A 25524-nucleotide genomic window follows, 5' to 3' on the forward strand; every position below is an offset into this window, starting at 1 on the left:
ATGGGCATAGGGAGGCTACTCACCCCTAGCCTTGTAACACCCATTTCCAAAGGAGAGAAGGTTGCACCCCTCTCCTACAGGAAATCCTTTGTTCTGCTTTCCCCTTCTTGAGCTGGTCAAGCAGCAGGAGGCCAGAATACTGTCTGAGGGGCTGCAGCAGCGTGCGCTGCTCTCAGACCTAGGAAGACTTTTAGGAGCAATACAGGGGTGCCCACACACACAGGGACCTGCACCCTAACCTCAGAGCTGGAAGGACCTACCATAGGGGTGACTTTCTGTGACCTGGTGTAGTGACCAGCAGTGAAGTCTGCATGCACCTTTTCACACAGGTTGCAAATGGCAGGCCTGCAGAGACAGTTTGCATGGGCTCCCCATGGGTGGCATAATACATGCTGCAGCCCATGGGAGACCCATGGTGTACCAATGCCCTGGGTACCTAAGTACCATATACTAGAGACTTGCAGGGGTACACCAGTATGCCAACTGTGGGGTGTAAACGGTACCAAGACAACCAAATTTAGAGGGAAGAGCACAATCACTGGGGTCCTGATTAGCAGGATTCCAATGAAAACAGTCTAAGCACACAGACAACGGGCAAAAAGTGGGGGATCACCATGCCAGAAAGAGGGACTTTACTACATCTCTGATCGCTGCCTCTTCCAGGTAGCTGTCCCATTCCAGGAGTGACATCTGTCACTACTGTCAGATATAGTTGGGGAAGGAAGAGGGATCTGCCTCTGGCTCAATTGCGGCTCGTTAACTACCACTGCAGATTTTCCCACTGAGATCTGGACCCTGTTATAGAAATTCATGTGATATGGCGTGTCCGCATATGCCATCTGGCATTTGTCACTTAACAGGATGCTGGCGGTCATAAGGCCCATCAGCCTCAGAGTAATTCTCACCAAAATCGAAGTAGCCCTTTCGGACAATCTGCAAAACCCACCTGGCGGACTGGCCCCAATGGAGGACTGGCCAGATCGTTGGCTCCCTGATCCACCAGGACAGTGGATCCCACACCCCCAGCCATGAAGAGTCTGGGCAGCCTGTGCTGCACAGTGGCTGAATGACAAACAGACGTAGTTGGGCGCCCCTTCCATAGCCACGCAAGGGGTGAAAATCAGACTAAGGGGGACATGGAAGGCCCAAGGACCTGGCCGTAGCATGAGAATCCTTGAGGTGCTCGAGCGCAGATTCTGCTTTCTCTCTGAAGAGACAGGTGCCATCAAAGGGCATGTCCATAAGGTTAAATGGCTTTCAGGTTCATATAGGGGCAGTCGCTGCAGACTACGTCGTGGCCCAATCCCAGGCACCACAAATGGACACAGAGGATCTATCACAGACATCTGACACACAGCACTTATTGGTTAGATGTTATTTCCTGTCACTGTGACAGAACGACTCTCAATCTTCCCCCGACAGGTGTTGTGTGGCCGAAGGATGGATAATCACAGCCGAGTCACTGTTTAAAGTTGGAGGTAACTTTCCAATTGCCTCAAACATTGCCTTGGTATCTGCCTTTACTGTATGATTTGAAAACCTACATGTTCTGAAACAACAGCTGCTACCCCAGTCTTTGAGTAGGGAGCAAATGATTTGGGGCCTTCTCTTGCCTGCTATCTACGAAAGGTAGACCTAGATGTTTGGCTCTGGAGTGCAACCATCGTCTTGGCAGTTTCAAGGTCCTTTCTAATCTTTTCCAACAGGGAATTAATCTGCAGGTCAAACAGGAGCACTACATAGAATGAAATACTGATTATGTGCTGCTGAACCTGTGACCTAAATCTGATACCCTTGATCAAGGGAGGGGGTCTGAGGAGACCAATGATGTTCTCTTTCTTGGGAGGAGGGGGTGAAAGAGGGGGAGGGAAGGGGAGGGGTTTGACGACATCGGCAGAGTCTAGGTCACACCTGAGGGTTGCAAAAGAGATAATCTTTCCCTTAGAAGTGCCTGCCCCCTCTTTGTGTCAGGACTCAGGAAGGTATTTAATCAACTCTCCTGTCTTCTCCCAGGAGTGGCAAGCATACCTGGAGAGCAGCCACCTGTTTCCCCACTGCATCAATGTTGACTGCAGTTGCACTGCCCGTTACTCTTGCTGAGGTCTTTTTCCTTGCAGTATGTAACACCAAACAGTGAGGCAGAACCTGTGCCCTGAAGTACACTGTTTGGTCTGGGGCTCCCTTTATTTCTTTTTGACCTTAGAGTGACAGCTCATTTTGACTGTGTCTTTAAATATTTCTGTGGTGCATTTCAGCATGATTTTTAGCACAGCGAGCTATAGTCTGATTCATAAGTCCTGAATTGGGATTGAACTAAGAAAACGTGCACTTCCACAAACATGTAGTTTTACTTTGTGGTGCTGATTCTACCTTTGTATAACTGCATGGTTGGGAGAAGTGTTATCTGGGGGAAGGCCCTAACGTAAAGATCAAGGACTTTGTTATCTGTGGGATCCATGTGGTAATCTTTCTGAGGGCCATCCCCATTCCTGGGTGAAAGAGGGCCATGGAATGAATACTGGGTGTCCCAAGGGTTCCCCCCGTCAGAGTGGTCTAAATAAAAGGAAGACTTTTGTGACTTTGGAAGTGGAGATGTGGGCGACAGATACAGAACCGGTGGTATGGGAGACTGAGTAGATACTGGTGGAGCTGCTGTTTTTCGGGTCCCAGCAGAAGGAGGTTGTGGTGGCAGGCTGGTAGTCTTGTTCCGACCTTCTTAAGGACTAGAAAGGCTTGATACGCTTCTAAAATCTGCTCCTCAAATGTGTGGTGACCACCTATTCTTCGCCACCTGATGTGAGTGAGGCTGATCCTCCAGGGGTTGCTGAGCTAAGATGGTCCCTTCTGAGAGATGGATGCCTAATGCCATGGACTTCAGGACAGTTGAAAGTAGGGAGGCCTTGCACAAGTCAGATTTTGGCACGGAGTGTGGAATTGGTTTCAGAGTCTGCTTCAAAGCTGATTTTGACTCAGATGTAGGCCTTTTGGAGGCTTGGGGGAAAACGAGCATTGGCGCAGGCCTCGAAAAATAAAAAAATGGTACCAGACCTCCACGTTGAGTAACTTGAATTACCTACTCGACCTAACAGAAATGTACTTGACCCGTAAACTGGTATCAAATTGTGTAAACGTAGGCAAATATTTCATTTTACAGAGCCATTTTTCTTCCTTCTCATGTACGAGTGCACCTTCAAATATGTGAGTTAATTTCGGCGGTAAACAAAAATTCCTTTGTTTGATTAAACAGACTTAACGTTTGCCCCATTTATAATGAGTGTCTAGCCCACATATACAGTACACATGATCCATGACTTGCCTCTTTTCTTATAACATTGCCAGCGGGGAAGGGCAAAAGTGTTTAACTCATGTTTAAACACTCACGTTTAATAAACATGTTACTTAAGCATGATGTGGTAACACAGTCATTTACAGACCATAAATATCCCACTGAAATGGCCAAAAAAATTCCCACAAACTTGCAGCTTTACTGATAAAACTATGTAGTTTATTAAAAATAATTGGAGAAAATTGGGTTTCAGAAAACAGTTATAATTTGCACATCACCAAGTAAAGTGGTCCGATTTGTTTTTATCCTATTAAGATCTTTTTTTAATCCCACAGAGGAACTAAAAATTGGCTTTCACAATTACTGAAATATATTTTGAAATGTTTGTGCAGTTGACTTATTAGCTATTTAAACGTGTGTTAGGAAAAAATCTGACACCTTGCAGTCTCTCATTTTACACTCTGTACAGCAGGTCATACAGTTCACTTTACAAAATCCTAGAGCATATGTGACGAGATAAAAAATAGATTTAAAGGCCTTTTTATTGCTCCTTCCCATAGTATGAACACAACGCCTGTTCTTTACCAACTTGCCACTAGTGTAGGTTCTAAATTTAGCTCGACCTGATAAAATCTGACTCGCCATAGCAAGAGGGTTGGTAGATGTCTTGAGGCCTGTAGTGGGTGCAGAGGCTCAGCAGTGCCCTTTGCCAGTGACTTTTCTGGCACTGAGGGAGTCTCTTAAGGTAGAGAGGGTTTGGAGCTTGGAACAGGGGGGAGAAGGCTTCCAGTATTTACCGAATCACCTGCAACTCCAATAAGATGATGTGGAGACGGGTTTCTGCAGGAGACCAGCGTTCATTGATCTCACCTCTCTCAGATGATCCCCCCCCCCCAACCCCCAACTCTGCAGCAATGCATTAATGATAACAGTCAGCTCAGGGAGGTGATCTGCCACCGGTCAAATTGAAGGCTACCAACCACCACTACAGATTGCTGCTATCTCCTCGGATTCCTGGATGGAGCCTGAGAAGTTGCCTTGGTGCAGAGCCCACTTCAGATCCAACTGCAGAGCCACCTGGTGTAGGCCACAAGCAAGAAGCGGAAAACCAAGGAGGTGAAGAAGCCTTAGAGCTGCACTCATCGCAACTCAGGTCAGAAGTTGAAACATCTGGATCATATCCCAAATGTCCTGCAGTCGTTGAGGTGGAAGAAAAGCACTGTGTCCAGGATAGCTCCGATGTATGGGAGCCTCTGTGAAAGAGCCAGGTGCGATTGATGGAAAATCCCAGAGACGTCTACAGGTCTGCCATCATCTGTGTGTTTGAGACAAATACAACATGAGCAACTGTAGTGAATCCTAGTTTGTTTTAATGGGATAACAGAAGTTAGCTTAGCCATTGGCTTGTGGACTCGTGCACCCGTCACCTAGTGACTTTTAACCTACTTAGCTTGCTCTGTCTTAGCACATTTAATTATTTAATTATTCTAAGATGACTGCCTTGTTTATAGTTAGGCCACTTGTTATGATTTGCATTATCAGTGCCACCGCATTAAGGCGTCAAAATCAAGTAACAAAGACAAACAAACTGTAGGTGTTCACATTTAGGAACTTTCCCTCTTCATGCTTTCGAGGGAATTGTTTATTTTAATTACCGCCCCAAGCATGCCGTTATCTATTGTTTGGGAACACACCTACGTCAGGGGTCCAAGTAGATCTGTATAAATACATCACACTTTAGACAGATAATCAGAGGGATTACGACCAGAGGGCATCTCCATCATCGCTGATATCGATGCTGCACGTTGACTCAGTCTTCGTGTTCCTGCGGAGTCTGAGATACAGACCTCATTCCAAGGTAACAAGGGTTGGGGGCTCCTCTCATGGACATGGCATTGGCAGATTAGGTTTAACATACCCTGCTCTCCTTTATGTAGGAGGTTAGGCCTATCATGATAGGGTATTAGGACATATTATACACTTCATGTCTTTTCATGTTATTGCAAAATGGTGGGGGTCTTTGTAATAATGACTCTTGTCTTTACAATTCTGTTCCTTGCACTGTTCATTATCCTAATCATTGCAGCCTATGCAACTTATTGCAGATTGCAGTTGGGTTAAATAAAAATAATTTAAACTTTACTGCATCTTCGTTATTGCCTGTGTTTGGTTAAGACATGATATATCTGTGAGAAAGGGGTAATCTCCGTTTAACCACGACACTCCCTGAGATATCATACGCTCAAGTCCATGCGTAAAGGCTGCCACAAATCACCTTTTACTATTTGGGTTTTTGGTGAGGTGCTGCTAGTGAGCCGGAAGGGTTTGGAGGACAGCTGCGACTTGTTATAGGATAGGCATAGTCGCCTACAAACATAAGTACGGTCATACTTAAACCAGCAGCCTTGCCTACAGCAAGAGTCCAAACTACGACACAACCAGTCATCGAGGTATGGAAAGATTGGTACTCCCATCATTTGAAGATGAGCAGTGAACATCATTATTTTTTAGAACATCCAATGGGCCCCGGAAAGGCCAAAGGGGAGCACTGCAAAATGAAAATGCTCTTGGCCAACTTAAAACCGCAAGAAACGTCTTTGGGCGTGCAGGGCAGGGATGTGGAAAAAGGCATCCTGCAAATCCAACACCATCATTCAGTCACTTGGATCTAGGGCAAACAGACTTCGGGCCAGGAAAAGCAGCCTGAACTTGCCCTTCCTGACATAGAAGTTCTGAGGAAAGAATTCTAGAACAGGACAAAGTTATCCGTTCTTCCTCACCAGAAAGTAGCTGGAGTGGGAGCCATTTTTGACCTCCGATGCTACTGCTCTCTCTATTGCTTATTTCTCCAAGAGAGCTTCAGCGTCCCTTTGCAGAACGGACAAGTGGTCCTCTAGAAGCCACTGTGGTTAGGTGGTATGTTTGGACCTGTGAAAACATAGGGAGAGATGTAACTGTCTTGGATTATATAATGCACCCATCTGTCTGATGTGATGCTCTGCCACCCATGGCGATAACTTATCCAATATCCAACTGGGTGACAATACACTGCTGGCAGTACTGCTGGGGACACTGCTGTTCGGGGGGTGCTAAGCCAGGAGAGTGCACTATTGTCTTGCTTTCCTTAAGCAGTGATTCAGCCTTGTCCCAAAGAGACAGGTGCAGACGAAGGAACATCAAGGAGTGATTTCTGCACATTAATCAAAAAAGTCTGTTTAGTGTACCCAGGCGTCATGCAAGAGCACAACACCGGTACCAAATGCTCTGACCAGGCAGTCGGTAGTGTCCAGGCTCAACCTGATGTAGTTCGCTACATCTTGGCGAGACAGAATTATATGTTCAAGGTTGGTGCAAGGGTCACACGAGTCTGCGGGCAAGACAGCGGTCACCATATCCTATATCACATGTGAGTAGTGCCTCAGGAGACAACTAGAGGTTATAAGCTTGAGAGTCAGACTAGCAAAGAACATTTGCTTTCGGAATGCCTTCTTGCGCTTCGACTCTGGGGGAGGGTAGCTGGTCTGCAACACATCTGGATTCAATGTGGAGGCCTGAGCCACACGCCTTTCAAGTGTTGGGGGCTGCAGGAGTATAGATGAAGCTGGCTGTGTCCTATGGCTATTTGGCAGTCAACAGGGAATGCTTCCAGGTGTGCCCATGGCCCCTAGAGTATTTCTGTCAATGCCTCATTAAAATGGAGTCATGGTTCTGAGGAGATCTGTCCGGGCTGCAGTACCCCTTGAGTACTTTGGTTTTCACCTCCACTGAGGGATGCTGGAGGTAAAGCACTTCTGCCGATCTTTTTATCACCATCACAAACTAGGCAGATTTCTCTGTAAAGAGATCACGTGAAGAGGTGAGGCTACTGTTCGGCGAGGTATCAAGTGCACTGGCCTCCTGGGGGTCTAGAAAAGTTACTGTAATCATACAGTTGGGGAAAAGTAATTGCCATAATAATGTTGGGGCTCTGGGTCTGAGAATCTATACTGTATTGGAAACATGTCAGAATCAGAGTGGTGTGGTACAAGTTATTGAACAAAATTGCAGTGGATTTACTACCAAATCCTTCATCTGGCATCAGGGTGTTGCTACCGGTGCAGGTCTTGGTGCAATGAGAAGCAGGAGCAGGTGTCAGTTCCGGAATCTGGGCCGACCTTTGGAAAAGGTTTGAGAAGTGCAGTCTACGATGGATCTGCCAGTGATAACCTGAGTTTAGGTCCCCTCGGATCCATGGGGTACAGAGGCATGCCCAGAGGGATTCTGGAAGCTACTAATGATCTGCAGAATGGTCTCCTGAAAGCTAGAATGTGTTACAGCATCACTGATGGGCCCGAGATTTCTGACTGAATCAGAACTAGAGTAGAGATGGGTTCCAAAGTGAAGGACATTTGGAAGTACCCTGATGCCCACGCGACCTTTCCTGATGAGCAGCGAGAAGGGAAGCCATATTTTGTCTTCTCCGGTTTCAAATTTTTTGACTTACCTGGAGACATGGAGTGAGATGGCAACAGCCTTGCAAACGTGTTCGCATCGTTGACATCAAGCAAGAGCATGCTTCAGAGGATTCATGCAGTGCTCGGGGACATAGAATCTAGCTGTGTGGTCCCAGATGGCCTTAGGTCTTATCTGAGCAAATTTGTCGCATGACGTGCATGACGTCGTGCCACATGAGGAGCCCAGACACAAGAGACAGACTCATGAGGGTCCATCACAGACATCTGTATGTGACAATCCTGCAGAGTTTGAAATCAGTCTTTCAGGGGTAGATATGCCCCTTGCACAATGGAGAAATTTAGAAGGCGTGTAAATTAAGAAACCGACGTCAACATGAAGAGGTGGCAGGAATACTGTTTCCCTAGTACCACTTCCATGGAGGGACGGCCCTGACACAGAGCTACACAATGACACCTTTTAGCACATAAGGGAATTGGGAGGATGAAGACTGCTGCCCCCAATGGAAGTTTAAAGTGGTTCAGGCATTTTCCACTCAAGGAAATTAAGACAAAACAGGAAAGATAGAAGAGAAGGCTCATGTGTAAATGAGAAAAGCATCATGTGCAATAGGATTTTTAAACCTTTGGACTGGACCTTAGATCCGGGGGCCACCTGGAACAGTCAAAATGCAATTGTGCAGAGAAATCTGCTAGGTAAGAGAGCTAAAGATCCAACTCTTGCACTATTGATCGTTATGAGGTGAAAAGGTTGTGGTGTTCCACAAGGGGGTAATTTCAAAAGTCTGCCCACGGAAAAATGATCTTTTGCAGGTTTTCTAATAAACAGTGCAAGAGAAAATGTATCCAGGAAAGCCAAATATCTTGCAAAGATGAATAGCTAATACAGTAATCGAGCTGCTACTTAAGGACAGAAAATGTCAGCCAACCGTAACAGTTGTTATGCTTGTTAGGGAAAATGGCAGATCACCTAGCAGAACATACGAAGGAAACCTAAAAACCCTGAAGTGTCATTGGGAAACCAACTGTGTTGGTAGGGACTAAGTGCACAATGCTTACAATCCAATCAGATTGTTTAAATACGAAAAGGACATCCAAGGGATATCATTCTGCTGTGTTTTCCTTACAGAAGCTGAGCTATTCCAAAAATACTGGACAGAACAGATACAGGGATTCCTGTAGGAAAATCCATTTGGATGCTATTCGGACAAAGACAAATAAAACAAGTGCCTGGTGATGTCAAGTCAAATATCAAAGTTGTTGGGAGTTTGTATGTCCTATACCAAAAAAGAAAAACTGAACTGTGGCTGGCAAAACAGTGAAGAAATTATTTTAAAAAACTGAAAACCTGAAAGAGTTTCTGAGAACAATACAATTCCAGGACAGATAGTTTCATAGTGTGGGTAGATATGGAGCTACCACTGCCAGAAAAAACTAGACAACTAAGGCTACCAAAACAGATTCAAAATGCAGACATTAGCTCAAATGTGTAAAACTTTGCTTTTGTTAAACTGCTTAGCACAAACTAATGAAAACTAATGACAAAAACCTATCCTCTTTAAATTTGCCTTGCAAAGGAACCCAAGAGGATGATGGACAGAGTGCTGAAACTATTCAAACACTCATGCCCAAGTCACAGATCTGGGTTAAATCCATTGTTCTTTTGCTCACCTTGCCTTCCCAGTATGCACCCAGCCATATGCGAATCAGTCTTGACCCTGCTCCCCATGGTAAATATCCAGCCTGGCCAGGTCCTCCTTGAACCAGAAACATGCATCCTGGGACTGGTTTCAGGGTATCACCCCTCATCAGCCAGACTAGTTTGAATCCAGTGGCACAGTTTGCAAGGGGACCACATGTGGGCATACCATGGCCACTTAAGGTGACAAATGAGGTGGCATAGTGAGAAAAAGAACCATGAAAAGTTTCAGGACTCAAACCATCACCCTTTTGTGTTGCAAAGGAACCCACAAAAACTTGCATAACTTGGAGATTTGTTTTTAGCACTAGGCATGTTCAATGTGTGGGGATGTTGGTGAAAGAGGATGTGGGTGAAAGTCTACCTACACAGGTTATAAATCTGCAGTCCGTTCTGCATTAAGAGCTACTTATGCTTACTGACAATCATCCTGAGATACTATTATTATTAATGTTGCAAAAATGACCACATCAAACAAGATTATATAGGTGGACACCCTGTGCAAGATTAATACCACTAATCTCCTCAGTGCAGGGTTAGCAGCAGTGCTCACTACAGTGCATCAGGTAGGGTTGCCAGGGGCAATGTAACAAAGGTTTTTACAATTTGGAATGCCGCTCCACAGGTAATAATACATTTCAGTCATAGATGGAATTCCCACTGTACTAAGGTAATAATATTAGTAATAAGTCTTCCTCAATTTCACATGATTAATCACTTAAATACCAGCTTAAAATGTGTGTTTGAAGTTCAACCATTTTTCTCCAAACATAAGCTTAGGAGGTCTGAAAAACACATTTCCGTCTCAGATGCACACTTTTCAATTTTTGTACACATATTAATTTAGCTGAGCAAAAACTTCAAATTTAGTATACTGAACGGCACAAAGGAGAGATACTTAGCTGGAGAAGCTACCAGAAGCCAACAAGCTACTGAATGGAGAAACTTGTTCTAACTGACCCTGTTGGGGGGGTCGACACTCAATCCAAATCTGACAAAGACTTCGGCAACATCCACCTAGACTGTAAACCACAAACATCAAGGAACTCTAGATTTAAACTGATACAATACTACAACCTGCAGTTAGTGTACATACCCCATAAAAGAATTACTGATGTTCTCAGAAGCACACTCATCTTGCCCACTGTGTGCTATATAGAGGGAGTGGCTTTCTACCATATGCTGTGGGATTATCCTTCACTCACCACTAATTGGGATACAGTAGTACACATCCTTTAGAATCCACTGGGTGGCATATCCTAAAAACCTCAAGTTCTCAGTCTGCTGGGTGTGTTTATGAAACCCAAGGCACAAGGGAGTTACCTCTAGGTTCATATATTTGGCCGTGGTGCTTGCTTGCCACAAACTCGCCATTGCTTGTAGGTCCCCAGACGGACCTCGGCTGTGGGCGTGGAGAAAAACTTTGCTTAGAAGGGTGGAATGTGAGGGGGCGTTACTAAAGATAGAGGTGAAACGAGGGATCATAAATCATAAATATGTCTACCTCTGTTGGTCTGTTATACAAGATTGCCCCTCGATGGACAGTTTGAACAGAATTATTGGTACTTTAGGAGATGAGGGGGCAGGTGTATGCTACTAACATCTGGAAGTGAACAACGTATAGTGACACAAATGCTTTATTAGGTTCTCACAATTGGAAAATGTGCGTTTTAGGAAAAAGCAACATCCCAAATGCTTCCACTCCACTCTACTCTACTGTAGGAAAATACCCTCTTTTTGGCATGGTTACCCACACTTTTTGCCTGTTGTCAGTATGCTTTGACTTTGCTCACTGGGATCCTGCTAACCAGGACCCCAGTGACTGTGCTCTCTCCCTCTAAAATTGGGTGTTCCTGACTTAGTACACCCCACAATTGGCATACTGGTGCCCCATGGAACTCCCTTGTATATGGTGCCTAAGTAGCCAGGGCACTGGGGCACCATGGGTTCCCCATGGGCTGCAGCATGTATTACACCACCCATGGGAGCCCATGCAAAATGTGTCTGCAGGCCTGCCATTGCAGCATGTGTGAAAGGGTGCATGCACCCTTTCACTACAGGTCACTGAACCAGGTCATTTTAAGTCACCCCTATAGCAGGCCCTCCTAGCCCAGAGGGCAGGGTGCAAGTACCTGTGTGTGAGGGCACCCTCGCATGAGCAGAGGTGCCCCTACAAACTCCAGCTGGACTTTGTAAGTGCAGGGAATCCATTTTACCTGTGTACTGGAAATGGGTCACTACTTGTGTCAAGCTACATAATGGTAACTCCAAACCTGGGCATGTTTGGTATCAAACATGTCTGAATCATACCCCAATACGGTTACCAGTATTGTTTGTATGATTCCATGCACTCTGGGGGCTCGTTAGAGGGCCCCAGCTTTGCTCCTACCAGTTTGAAAGGTTTTCCCAGGCAGCCCACGCTTCTGCAATCCTACAGACAGGTTTCTGCCCTCCTACTGCTTGACCAGCTCAAGCCCAGGAAGGCAGAACAAAGGATTTCCTTTGGGACTGGGAGCCAACACCCTCTCCCTTTGGAAATATGTGTTACAGGCTTGGGAGGGATTTCCTCCCCAAGCCACTGGTATGCTTTGGAGGACACATTTGGTGCCCTCCTTCCATAAACTGGTTTGCACCAGTCCAGGGACCCCGGTCCCAGCTCTGGTGTGAAACTGGACAATGGAAAGGGAGTGACCACTCACCTGTCCATCACCACCCTAGGGGTAGTGCCCAGAGCTCCTCTAGGTGGCCATCTGATTCTTCCATCTTGAATCCAAGGTGGGCAGAGGCCCCTGGAAGCATCTGAGTGGCCAGGTCAAGCAGGTGACATCACAGCTCCCTCCTGATAGGTGGGCACCCTGCTAGGTTGCCAATTCTCCTTCCTAGGCTATTTAGGATCTCCCTCTTGGGTGGGTCCTCAGATCTGACGCACAAGATTACAGCAGGACTCCTCTGCATCGTTTAATTCATCTTCTGGTGACCCAGACAGCAACTGGACCCTCCAGGAACCGACAATCCGCAACGACTACGCTTTGCAACATTGTTTCTCTAGCTCCTTCCAGCAACTGCAACATTTCCCTGGCTGTGCACCCTCTGAGGGTGACGAGTCTTCAGCCTGCACAAGAAGGAATTTCCCTTGGAGTGAAGGAGTCACTCGCCTGCATCCGCAGGCAGCAACTGCAACAACGACCGGCTGCATGATTCTTCTCTCCTGCAAAACTGCGTGGATCCTGCAGCATAGGTGGTGGTCTGAAGTGGTCCCACTGCTCCTCTCTACCAGCTGTCCAACTTGGGAGACAAAGTCCTTGCCTCTCCTTGCAGGACAGTACCCCTGTGCACTGCGACTCTTGCAGCTACCAAGGCTTGTTGGCGCATCTTCCAAGGGATCTTCAGGCTCCGTGTAGCCCTGCCCTCCAGCGCACTTCCCTGCAAATCACAGTCTCTTGCCTGCTGCTCGAGCGACATGGGACTCCTCTCTAGGTGTGCTGAGTGGGCCTCACTGCGACTCCTGTGCCTGCTGACTGAGGTGCCTGTGGGGGATGCATCCTCTACTTCTGACTCTCCTCACTGCTGAGGGTTGCCTGGTCCTCCCCCTCCTTGGGTTGAGTCCCCCAGACCTTCCTGGTCCCCCAGCAGCTCTACAACTCTTTTTTTGCAACTCTTGCCTTTGCCAAGGCTTGTTGGTGGTTTTTCCACACCACTGACTAACTGCAACTCTTCTTCCGATGTGGGACATCAACTGCATCACTTCTGGAACTCTCCTCCTGCTTCTATGCTGCATAGCAGACTCCTGGTCTTCACAGTTGACCTGGTCCTGCATCTCCAAAAGGGTGGGGAGTGGCTCCTGCCCCAACCGGACAATTCAACTGGAACTGGACTTGGTCCTCATCATTTGCAGGTCCTCTCCTGTCAGAATCCATCTTCTGTTTCTTCCAGTCTTGCGAGGGTCTTTCCCAGTCCTTTATCAAAGTTTCCCTGTGGGTTTGGAAAAAAAAAACGGTTCTTAACTCTTCTCTCCTGGTCGCGGCACTCTGGTACTTACCTTTTGGGGTTCCTAGTTCCTCCAGCTCCCCTCTACAGATTCCACTTACTTGGGTTGGGAGTGGGGGGGGGGGGGAGAGGGGAGTGGGTCTGCCATTCACATTCCATTTAGTTAGTATATGGTTTGGTCTCCATTATTTTCCGATATTTCACTGTTTTCTATTGCTTTTTATGCCAATACCAGACTTCTAATGTGTATATAATAGTGTGTTTACTCACCTGCTAGTAGAATATTGCCTATACAGTATTTGTGTTTCCATAATAAAGTACCTTTATTTTTGTAACACTGTGTGTTTCTTTCATGTGCTGTGAGACTATAGTGGTATTTCATAAACCTTGCATGTCTCCTAGGTAAGTCTTTGCTGCTCATCAACAGCTACCTCTAGAGAGCCCAAGCTTCCCAGACACTGCCTGCACCTCACTAATAGGGGATTATCTGGACCTGGTATAAGGTGATAACACCACAGGTGCTCACCACACACCAGGCCAGCTTCTTGGATACTGCCCAAATGTAACTGAACGTTTTCTCTAGTGGGTTATTTTTGCTCCTTTGTATTGATTTATGCATACTGCTTTTTCTACCTTTTGCCCAGACCTGTCGTCTAATTAGTCGGTGCAAAAATATGATATTTGGACATGTATGCCAGTGTATATTGCATGTCACCCTCCTCATTCATATTTGACTATGCTTTCCTGTGTACTTTGCACAGGCCGTCCTGTTTCAAGGGGACCTATGCTTTACAAGGCGTTGGAAGATGTACTGCTATGAAACAAACATCAATTGTGTTAAAAAAAAAGAAAAAAGGAAAAGTTGGCCTCTTCTCCGCATAACTGCTCACAGTCAAAGGGCATGTCTGAGCGTAGCCTGGACAACCTCCAAGGGCTTGACACAATCAAAAGAGATGTTAATCAGTGATGTAGTGACCAGTCAGACTTATTGCATGTCTAGACCATCTTGTCCTTCCATTACCACCTCTGCAAAATGCTCTTTAAGGTAGTCTGGTAGCTGGGGGAGCACAGTATGAGCCATATGCTACAAAGCATGGATGTACCATTCCAGGAGACAAGGGCATTCAATTATTTTGAGAGCAGGACTCCCGGTTGAATTTTGTTTCTTTTCTTTTTACCTGGCCACCAGGTTTGTTTGGACTCCCTGTCTGTTGGTGAAGTTGGAAAGCCTTCCAAGACTTGCTTTGGCAACATTAAGTCTGCACTACCAGGCTGTCCAGGCACAGATTTCCCAGGCTGCCAAGACCGTTTCTAGTAGGGCCGCTCAGAAAGGCAGCAGTGGCTCAGAAGATTGAGCTGCTGGCTCAATCCCTATGTAAAGAGGTGGGATTTGGCTCTGCCTTACGAATAACCAGTGAAAGGAGGCTACCTTAAGAGACAAAGACTCCGCATGAACTCCATTCTCTGTTCCTGAGGATGTGTTGAGGCCTCTGCCATTTCTGAGAGCACAAAGAACATCTGCATCAGAGGGTAGTGCAACTGTGTCATAGTATACTACTTCATGCATGTCCCTGAATCAGACCCAAAGAAGTCATGGACAATATTCAAATAATGCTAAATCGTGCCCTCAGCCTGCCCTTTGCGTCCATGAGTTGCTGAGATTCCTCCTGCAGCAGTAGATTATTTCTGCAAATTGGAGGAAGGTTATTTGGCTAGTCGAGTGGCCTGTAATGGCACCAGAGACACTGGAGGGGGTGCTGATCATGGTTGAGCCACAGAAAAAGCATATGTTGCCAAGACCTTGGGCCTAAGAAGTCCAGATGTCTGAACTGCAACAAGTAAGGACCTAACACCGTCCCACTGGGTCCAAAGGTGCTCCAGAGGAGACTGCCAACTCCGGATCCGCATTAGGGGCGCAAACTCTCGGCATGGCGGAGGAGGCAAAGTTAGAGTGGAGGAGGAATCAGGGACATTGCACGCAGGTCAGAAGGTGGCCCTGGGTGCAGAGCAGGGGCTGGTGGCAAAACCATTCCCGGGGCTAGAGGTGAATCATGGCCAGCTATAGTTCTGGTCTAGAATCCTTATGACAGGAATGCGCTGTGAAGAATTAACCTTTGGAAGACAACCAGCACTATTGCTTTTTTTTGTATGCGTTGCGCTTCTCCCATGACGACTTTGAAAATTGAGAGGAGGTGGATTTTTAGCTCACCCAAGATTGGTGCAGAGCCTGGGCCACAAACAGTTTGGATACATGCTCCTTGATCATCATGGAAAGCATACTGAGGCGGGAGTCACGTAGCCCAAAAGCAAATGTTATGGGGTCTGTAATGGACAACTGTCTATCACCATACCAATAAGATTTGTACTCGTAATGTTTTAGGGAGCAACATTCCCAGCACTGCACAAAATTTCTGTCAGAAAGTCACGAGGAAAAATTGAAAGGAGAAAGTAATCCCTGTATCCATGTTAAAAGGTGTTTTAAAAAAAAAAAAAAAAAAGGGAACCAGCATCAGGATGCTTTACTGCTCCAGTGATGTCACAGTGGTGGTATTTCTGTGCGACACAGAACTTGCATTCCCTATCACAAGGAATAGATATTGAACGTTTCTGGAGTCAGTCTGATGCGCGCATGGGAAAGTTGAAAAGCGAGAACCCTAAGATTCATCAAAAGCTTTCAATCTGAAAACACACATACTTAAAAAAAGAATGAAAGCAACATAAGACCTGCAAAACAAACAATTCAAAATGTGTACTAGACAACAGCTTAATTTACATTAGAATTAGAGAAGATCTTTTTTTATTTTTAAAAAGGAAACCACAAAAAAAAAATCTTACCTTACAGAACATGTCACGAAGATCATCTTTAGGGCTAATCCATGATGCAACAGCATCACAAAAAAATATAAAGTCCTGCAAAGTGGAAGTTATGATTTTTAGAATAACATGTTGATGTAAAGTTAACTGCTGCAAAGAACTGTGGCATTTTGAAAAAACAGGAGTATTTAGTTCAATTACAGTTAAATTTAATGTTCTTTAAAACTGTATAGAGCACCAGTGAATTGATTTAGATAAAGGGTTCATCATATTTAAAGTCTCCTCGTGCTGAGTGACCATTACTTAACATATTGCAGAGACAGAGTATAAAATGAACCATGGTATTATCGTGGCTTACATGATACAGTGGCTAGTTTTTAAAGATGACCTTTGATGCACACTTCTCCTCCTATTAGGTGGTTTGGGTGCATTTCTTAGTGACTTGAACCACCCATTAGATATAAAAAAAATAGAAAGATTTATTTCCCAGCAAAGTAACAAAATAGTAATATATGAGTGGTATAATCATTGCATTTGTTCTGCTTATGTACCACCTTGCAGTTTACACATTCATTTGACTACACAGTATTCAATGATTAAAGCTTATTGATTTTAGTACTGTTAGCATGTATATTTTGTCTCAGCACTGCCAGAGGGTCTGGAGATCCTAACACTCTGGCTGAATTCTGAATTAGTTAAAAAAAAAAAATATCATGAGGTACCCGTGCATCTCTTATCTACACAAGAGAAGAACAAACAGCACTTTAATATGTCATGCATCACAAAATCTACTTTCTATTGTCGTTATCAATAGAAAAGTAGATCAACAACTGTGTTGCTCAATTTCCAGTCATGAAACACTCATCTATTGCATCTCAATAGTGTGTACACCTGCCTCAAATTACAAAGAAGATAATCCACACTTCCATCAATGGCCTCTCTAATTGGAGGGAGAGTATGCTCCTGCTTGTTAATGTCAATATGTGTTGGGTAAGTCATAATCTCCAGTTTCAGACTACAAGACTACCTTTAATGCCTAGCAAACATTCTTTAACTCCAGAATTTTATAAGCAAGGCCAGATCTGTCAGTTTAAAAAAAGTGTGAATTGTAAATAAAAAAAATCAGTCCTAGATAGAAAAAGCTTGAATTTTGAAAAGAAAGCTGCTTATAGAGACAGTAATTTAATTAAACACACATACAGCAGAGCAAAACTTTGAAAGAAAGGTCTGTAAAAATGATCTTAGGCCCAGTGGTGTGAAATAAAAGTTACCCATTACAAGAAACAACATTTCTGGTGGGAAGATAATCTTTCTGCAGATTTCTCCCTTTACGATTATTTCCAGAACATTAATACAAAATTGGTAGCTGTGTTACAGAACAATTGCATATCTACTAACAGTCTGGGTCGTATACTTCTAACACTATGCATGTCCAGTTTACAAATATGTTTAGAGGGTCTACAACAATGTTACACACCCTGCTACTTATCTAGGTGTACAATAGATTGGAGACATCCAATCCAAACAGCACTCAAAATACTGTAATTCATTAAACAAAGGTTTCTAAGAGATGGTCAATGTATATGCAGTTATGTGTAGGAAAGTACCCTCTTTTTGGCATGGTTACCCCCACTTTTTGCCTATCAGTGTGCTTGGACTGTTTTCACTGCGATCCTGCTAACCTGGACCACAGTTACTGTGCTCCCTCCAGATCTTGGAACTTTGTACACTCCACAACTGGCATACCAGTGTTTCCTTATAAGTCCCTAGTATATGGCACTTAGGTACCCAGGGTACTGGGACACCAAGGGGTTCCCCATGGGCTGCTGCATGTATTGTGCCACCCATGATGTGTCTGCAGGCCTGCCATTGCAGCCTGCGTGAAAAGGTGCATGCACTCTTTACCCACAGGTCACCGCACCAGGTCACTCTAAATCACCCTATGGTAGGCCCTCCTAGTCCAGAAAGCAGGTTGCAGGTCCATGTGTGTGAGGGCACCCCTGCATGATCAGAGATGCCACTACGAACTCCAGTTCCATTGCACTGGACTTTGTAAGTGTAGGAAACCATTTTATCAGTGTACTGGACACAGGTAATTACCTGTGTCCAGATACATAATGCTAACTCCGAACCTGGCCATGTTTGGTATCAAACATGTTGGAATCATACCCCAATATTAATGTCAGTATTGGTTGTATGATTCGATGCACTCTGGGGGCCATTAGAGGACACCCAGTATGTCTCCTACCAGTCTTCTAGGCCTTTCCAAGCAGCCCGCGCTGCTGCCACCCCTTAGACAGGTTGCTGCCTTCCCACTGGTTGACCAGAGCTCAGGCAGGGAAGAGCAGAACAAAGGGAGAGGGAGGCAACACCATCTGCCTTGGAAATAGGCATGACAAGGTTTGGTAGGGGTAGCCTCCCCAAGCCACCGGTTTGCTTTGAAGGTCACATTTGGGGCCCTCCTCTGGGGCAAAACAGGACAATGGAAAGGGGAGTGACCACTCCCCTGTCCATCACCACCCCAGGGGGGGTGCCCAGAGCTCCTCCAGATGGCCATTTTGAAACCAAGATGTGCAGTGGCCAGGTTAGACAGGTGACGTTAGATACCTTTCCTGATAGGTGGTCACCGTGCAAGGTGACCACTCCCCCCTTTAGACCTATTTAGGGACTTCCTTACGGGCAGGGTCCCCAGACTGGACGTGCAAGACTCCACCAGGACTCCTCTGCATTGTTTACTTCATCTTCTGACCACTGGAACCATAACTGGACTCTTGAGGAACTGACAACGAGAACACCTCTCCTTGCAACATTGTTTCTCCACAGCTCCTTCCAGAAACTGCAACATTTCCCAGACTGTGCATTCTTTGGAGTCGGCGAGATTTCAGCTGCAGCAAGAAATCTCCCTTGGACTGAAGGAGTGACTTCCCCTGCATCTATGAAGGAACCTGAACGAACGACACCTGGCTGCGTGGATCTGGTCTACTCTCGAACTGCGTGGATCCTGCATCACAGGTGGTGGTCTGGAGTGGTTCCCTTTGTCCTCTCTGCCCGCTGTCCGACTTGAGAGACGGTGAGCCCTTGCCTCTCCTTGCAAGACAGTAACCCTGTGCACCGCGACTCTTGCAGCAACCAAGTCTGCTTGTCTCCTGCTCCACAGGATCTTCAGGCTCCGAGTAACACCGGCTGCCAGCACTCCATCCTGCCAAGGTCAGGCTTCTCTCTGCTGCTTCAGGGATGTTGAACTTCTCTCCAGGTGTGCTAACTGGGCCTTAATGCAACTTACTGTGCCGGTTGACTGAGGAGGCTGCGACTGCTTTTACTGGCTCTCCGACTGCTGAGCGTCCGTCCGGACTACCCTCCGAGGGGGCGAGTCCCCTGGATCTTACCGGTCCTCTTCAGTCTTGCAACTATTCTTTTGCTCCTTCTTGATTTTGCCAAGGCTTGTTGGTGGTTCTTCTAAACCACTGACTGACCATCTGCAACCTGACGACCGATGTGGGACACCGTCTGCACCACTCCAAGGAGTCCCCTTCACCTCATGGGCTCCACAGCTTGTCTTTTTGTCCCCCCCGTCGATCCAGGTCTTCATCCACAGGAAGGGTGGGTAGTGGGTAGGGGCGCCTGCCCCGACAGCCACTACTCACAGCCACTACTCACCCTTCCTGTGGATCGTGCAGGTCCTCTTCTTCCAGAATCCACCTTTGGCTTCTAGTCTGGTCCTGTTTTTGCAAAATCCCTTTTCCAAGTCCTCTGGTTAGCCCTTCGGAAGACCAGGTCCTCAACTCTGCTCTCCTGGTCGCTGGGGTTCAGGTCCTCATCTCTTGGGGTCCCTAGTTCTTCCAGCTTCCCTCTAACAGCTCCATATCTTTGGGTAGGGGACTTCACTTCGCATTCCACTATTTTAATATATGGTTTGGTCCTCCCTGAGGGACTTAAGTATTTTTCACAATTTTTTTTTTTTTTTAACAATGCTGGCTGTTTCTTGTGACAATTCCTACTTATTACTGTGTGTGTGTGTGTGTGTGTGTGTGTGTGTGTGTATGTATATATATATACATACACATATACTTTATTGTAGTAACACCACAATGGAGGTAAGTACTCACACTATATATCTATCTATATCTATCTCTATCTCTATCAAGTACTTTGATTTTTGTAACTGTGTAGTTCATGTGTGATAACTTACTGTGTGACTATTGTGATATTGCATAAGCTTTGCATGTCTCTTAGGTAGTCTTGGCGTCTCATCCACAGCTACCTCTAGAGAGCCCTGGCTTCCTAGACACTTCCTACATTCACTAATATGGGTTGTCTGGACCTGGTATAAGTTGCCAACACCATAGGTGTCCACCACACACCAGGCAAGCTTCCTACACAGAGCTCCACAGCTGATCATCGTCCTCTCCCGTCCACTCGGATCTTCATCCACAGAAGGGTGGGTAGCGGCTACTGTCCCATCTGGACATGCCATCGTGGACTGGCCTCTGCCCTCCTCCTTTTGCAGGTCCTCTTCTCCCATAATACACATTTGGGTTCCTCTGGTCTGGTCCTGTTCTTGCAACGTTCCTTTTCCGTTCCTCTTGTTAGTCATTGGGAAGACCATGTACTTACTTCTGCTCTCCTGGTCGCTGGGGGGTCACTTAGGTAGTCACCTCTTGGGGTCCCGTGCCCTCCCTTCCCTCTAACTACTTTATATCCTTGGGTGGGGGACTTCACTTCGCATTCCACTATATAGTTTGGCTCTCCCCTAGGGCCCTAGCTATTTTCTATCATTTCATGACAATGCTTGTTGTTTCCTATGCTAATTCCGACTATATATATATATATATATATATATATATATATATATATGGAAAATGTCACTTACCCAGTGTACATCTGTTCGTGGCATGAGACGCTGCAGATTCACATGCTTTGCACATCCCGCCATCTAGTGTTGGGCTCGGAGTGTTACAATTTGTTTTTCTTCGAAGAAGTCTTTCGAGTCACGAGATCGAGGGACTCCTCCCCTTTCGGCTCCATTGCGCATGGGCGTCGACTCCATCTTAGATTGTTTTCCCCGCAGAGGGTGAGGTAGGAGTTGTGTATTATAGTAATAGTGCCCATGCAATGGAGTAAACATGTATGTACATAATGTAGTTTAAAGTGCTATATTTACAAATGTTCAAGATCAACTTCGAAACGGCTACAGGCTCCCGGGGAGGCAGGTGGGCGCATGTGAATCTGCAGCGTCTCAAGCCACGAACAGATGTACACTGGGTAAGTGACATTTTCCGTTCAATGGCATGTGTAGCTGCAGATACACATGCTTTGCATAGACTAGTAAGCAGTTATCTCCCCAAAAGCGGTGGTTCAGCCTGTAGGAGTTGAAGTTGTTTGAAACAAAGTTCGTAGTACTGCTTGTCCTACTGTAGCTTGTTGTGCTGTTAGCACATCCACGCAGTAGTGCTTGGTAAACGTATGAGGCGTAGACCATGTGGCTGCCTTACATATCTCAGTCATTGGAATGTTTCCTAGAAAGGCCATGGTAGCACCTTTCTTTCTAGTTGAGTGTGCCCTCGGTGTAATAGGCAGTTCTCTTTTTGCTTTGAGATAACAGGTTTGAATACATTTAACTATCCATCTAGCAATGCCTTGTTTGGAAATTGGATTTCCTGTATGGGGTTTTTGGAACGCAACAAATAATTGTTTTGTTTTCCGAATTTGTTTTGTCCTGTCAATGTAGTACATTAATGCTCTTTTGATGTCTAATGTATGTAGTGCTCTCTCAGCTACAGAGTCTGGCTGTGGGAAGAACACTGGTAGTTCTACTGTTTGATTCAGGTGGAACGGCTGATATGTGATATGACTATTGGTAAAAATTTCGGATTTGTCCGTAGAACTACTTTATGCTTGTGTATTTGAATAAATGGTTCTTGTATGGTAAATGCTTGGATTTCACTGACTCTTCTTAGAGATGTGATGGCAATTAGAAATGCAACTTTCCATGTTAAATATTGCATTTCACATGAGTGCATGGGCTCAAACGGTGGCCCCATGAGTCGTGTTAAGACAATGTTGAGGTTCCATGAAGGAACTGGTGGTGTTCTTGGTGGTATAATTCTTTTTAGGCCCTCCATAAAGGCTTTTATGACTGGTATCCTAAACAGTGAAGATGAGTGGGTAATTTGCAGGTAAGCTGAGATTGCGGTAAGATGTATCTTAACGGATGAAAAAGCTAGTTTTGACTTTTGCAAATGTAGCAAGTAGCTTACGATGTCTTTAGCAGATGCGTGTAAGGGTTGAATTTGATTATTATGGCAATAATAAACAAAACTTTTCCACTTATTTGCATAGCAATGTCTAGTGGTTGGTTTTCTAGCTTGTTTTATGACTTCCATACATTCCTGTGTAAGGTTTAAGAGTCCGAACTCTAAGACTTCAGGAGCCAAATTGCTAGATTCAGCGATGCTGGATTGGGGTGTCTGATCTGTTGATTGTGTTGAGTTAACAGATCTGGTCTGTTTGGTAGTTTGATATGAGGCACTATTGAGAGATCTAGTAGTGTTGTATACCACGGTGGTCTTGCCCAAGTTGGTGCTATGAGTAGGAGTTTAAGTTTGTTTTGACTTAACTTGTTTACTAGATATGGAAGGAGTGGGAGAGGGGGAAAAGCGTATGCAAATATCCCTGACCAACTCATCCATAACGCATTGCCCTTGGAGTGAGGGTGTGGGTACCTGGATGCAAAGTTTTGGCATTTTGTGTTTTCTTTTGTTGCGAATAGGTCTATTTGCGGTGCTCCCCAGTTCTGGAAGTAGGTTTGTAGTATCTGGGGATGAATTTCCCATTCGTGGATCTGTTGGTGATCTCGACTGAGATTGTCGGCTAACTGGTTCTGAATTCCTGGTATGTATTGCGCTATTAGGCGAATGGGATTGTGAATCGCCCAATGCCAAATCCTTTGTGCTAAGAGACACAACTGTGATGAGTGTGTCCCTCCTTGTTTGTTTAGGTAATACATTGTTGTCATGTTGTCTGTTTTGTCAAGAATGTGTTTGTGGGCTATTAGTGGTTGAAATGCTTTTAGTGCTAGAAACACTGCTAGTAGTTCTAGTTGATTTATATGAAGTTGTTTTTGCTGAGTGTTCCATTGTCCCTGGATGCTGTGTTGGTTGAGGTGTGCTCCCCACCCTACCATGGAAGCATCTGTTGTGATCACGTATTGAGGCACTGGGTCTTGGAAGGGCCGCCCTTGGTTTAAATTTATAGGATTCCACCATTGAAGCGAGGTGTGTATTTGGCGGTCTATCAACACTAGATCCTGAAGTTGACCCTGTGCTTGTGTCCATTGTGTCGCTAGGCACTGTTGTAAGGGCCGCATGTGTAATCTTGCGTTTGGGACAATGGCTATGCATGAAGACATCATGCCTAGAAGTTTCATCACTAATTTTACTTGATATTGTTGGTTTGGGTGCATGCTTTGTATTACGTTTTGGAATGCTTGTACCCTTTGTGGACTTGGAGTGGGAATCCCTTTTTTTGTGTTGATTGTCGCTCCTTAGTATTGTTGTATTTGACACGGTTGTAAGTGTGATTTTAGGTAGTTTATTGAGAACCCTAGTTTGTGAAGGGTTTCTATGACGTATTTTGTGTGTTGAAGACATTGTTTCTGAGTGTTGATTTTTATTAACCAATCGTCTAGATACGGGAATACGTGTATGTGCTGCCTTCTGATATGTGCTCCTACTACTGCAAGGCATTTTGTAAATACCCTTGGTGCTGTTGTTATCCCGAATGGTAACACTTTGAATTGGTAATGTACTCCTTGGATTACAAACCTTAGGTATTTCCTGTGTGAAGGATGTATGGGTATATGAAAGTACGCATCCTTTAGATCTAATGTTGACATGTAGTCTTGTTGTTTGAGCAAGGGGATTACGTCTTGAAGTGTTACCATGTGAAAGTGATCTGATTTCATGTAAAGATTTAGTGTTCTGAGATCTAAGATGGGTCTCAGACTTTTGTCCTTTTTGGGTATTAGAAAATACAGGGAATAAACCCCTGTTCCTTTTTGATGGTTGGGTACCAGTTCTATTGCGTCTTTTTGTAACAACGCTTGGACTTCTAGTTGTAATAGGTCCAAGTGCTGTTTGGACATGTTGTGTGTTCTTGGAGGCACATTTGGTGGTAATTGTAGGAATAACCATGTTGGATAATGCCTAGGACCCACAAGTCTGTAGTTATTTCCTCCCAATTTTGGTAATAATCTGTGAGTCTACCCCCCACGGGTGTTATATGTTGGGGATTTGAGACGTTGAAGTCACTGTTTAGTTTGTGGGGTTTTTGGGCTTTGGAATTTCCCTCTGGTTTTAGGGAACTGTCCACCTCTATATTGTCCCCGAAAGCCTCCTCTTTGATACTGGCCCTGGTATGTGGGTCTGGCTTGTGAGGTTGAGGGTTCTGTGCTTTGGCCTCAAAACCCCCCTCTAAAGTGTGGCTTCCTGAATGTGCCTCTGCTCTGTGGTGAGTAGAGCGCGCCCATGGCTTTGGCTGTGTCAGTGTCCTTTTTTAGCTTTTCTATAGCTGTATCCACCTCCGGCCCAAACAACTGTTGTCCATTAAAAGGCATACTAAGCACAGCCTGTTGGATCTCTGGCTTAAATCCGGAGGTGCGGAGCCATGCGTGTCTCCGAACAGTGACTGCTGTGTTCACAGTTCTGGCGGCTGTGTCTGCTGGGTCCATTGCCAATCGTATCTGGTTGTTGGAGATACTTTGGCCCTCCTCCACCACTTGCTGTGCACGCTTTTGAAACTCCTTGGGAACATGTTCAATAAAATGCTGAATTTCATCCCAATGAGCCCTGTCATATCTTGCCAATAAAGCTTGTGAATTGGCAATGCGCCTTTGATTGGCTGCTTGTGCTGCAACTCTTTTCCCCCCTGCATCAAACTTTCCACTTTCTTTGTCGGGTGGTGGTGCATCCCCAGAAGTCTGTGAGTTTGCCCTTTTGCGTGCTGCACCTACTACCACTGAGTCAGGTGTTAGTTGCTGCGTGATGTACATGGGGTCCATAGGGGGAGGCTTGTACTTTTTTTTCCACTCTAGGTGTAATAGCTCTGCATTTGACGGGGTCTTGAAACACTTGTTTTGCGTGTTTTAACATCCCTGGTAACATCGGCAGACTCTGGTACTGGCTGTGTGTTGACGACAAAGTATTAAATAAAAAGTCATCCTCGATAGGTTCAGCATGCAGTGCTACATTGTGAAAAGTAGCTCCTCTGGACACCACCTGCATGTAAGC

At 45.4% G+C, this 25524-nt stretch overlaps 1 protein-coding gene across 1 annotated transcript in view; it reads right to left on the bottom strand.

The window, feature by feature from the left end:
• TNPO1 (transportin 1) overlaps nt 1–25524 on the bottom strand; it is a 1170250-nt gene that overhangs the window by 59741 nt on the left and 1084985 nt on the right. Inside the window, exon 22 of the mRNA XM_069224095.1 lies at nt 16259–16333. Within this exon, the coding sequence (XP_069080196.1) occupies nt 16259–16333 (75 nt within the window). The remainder of the gene's footprint in view (nt 1–16258; nt 16334–25524) is intronic.

The sequence above is a fragment of the Pleurodeles waltl genome, chromosome 1_1, assembly GCF_031143425.1.
Source record: "Pleurodeles waltl isolate 20211129_DDA chromosome 1_1, aPleWal1.hap1.20221129, whole genome shotgun sequence".
Taxonomy (NCBI): Eukaryota; Metazoa; Chordata; class Amphibia; order Caudata; family Salamandridae; genus Pleurodeles; species Pleurodeles waltl.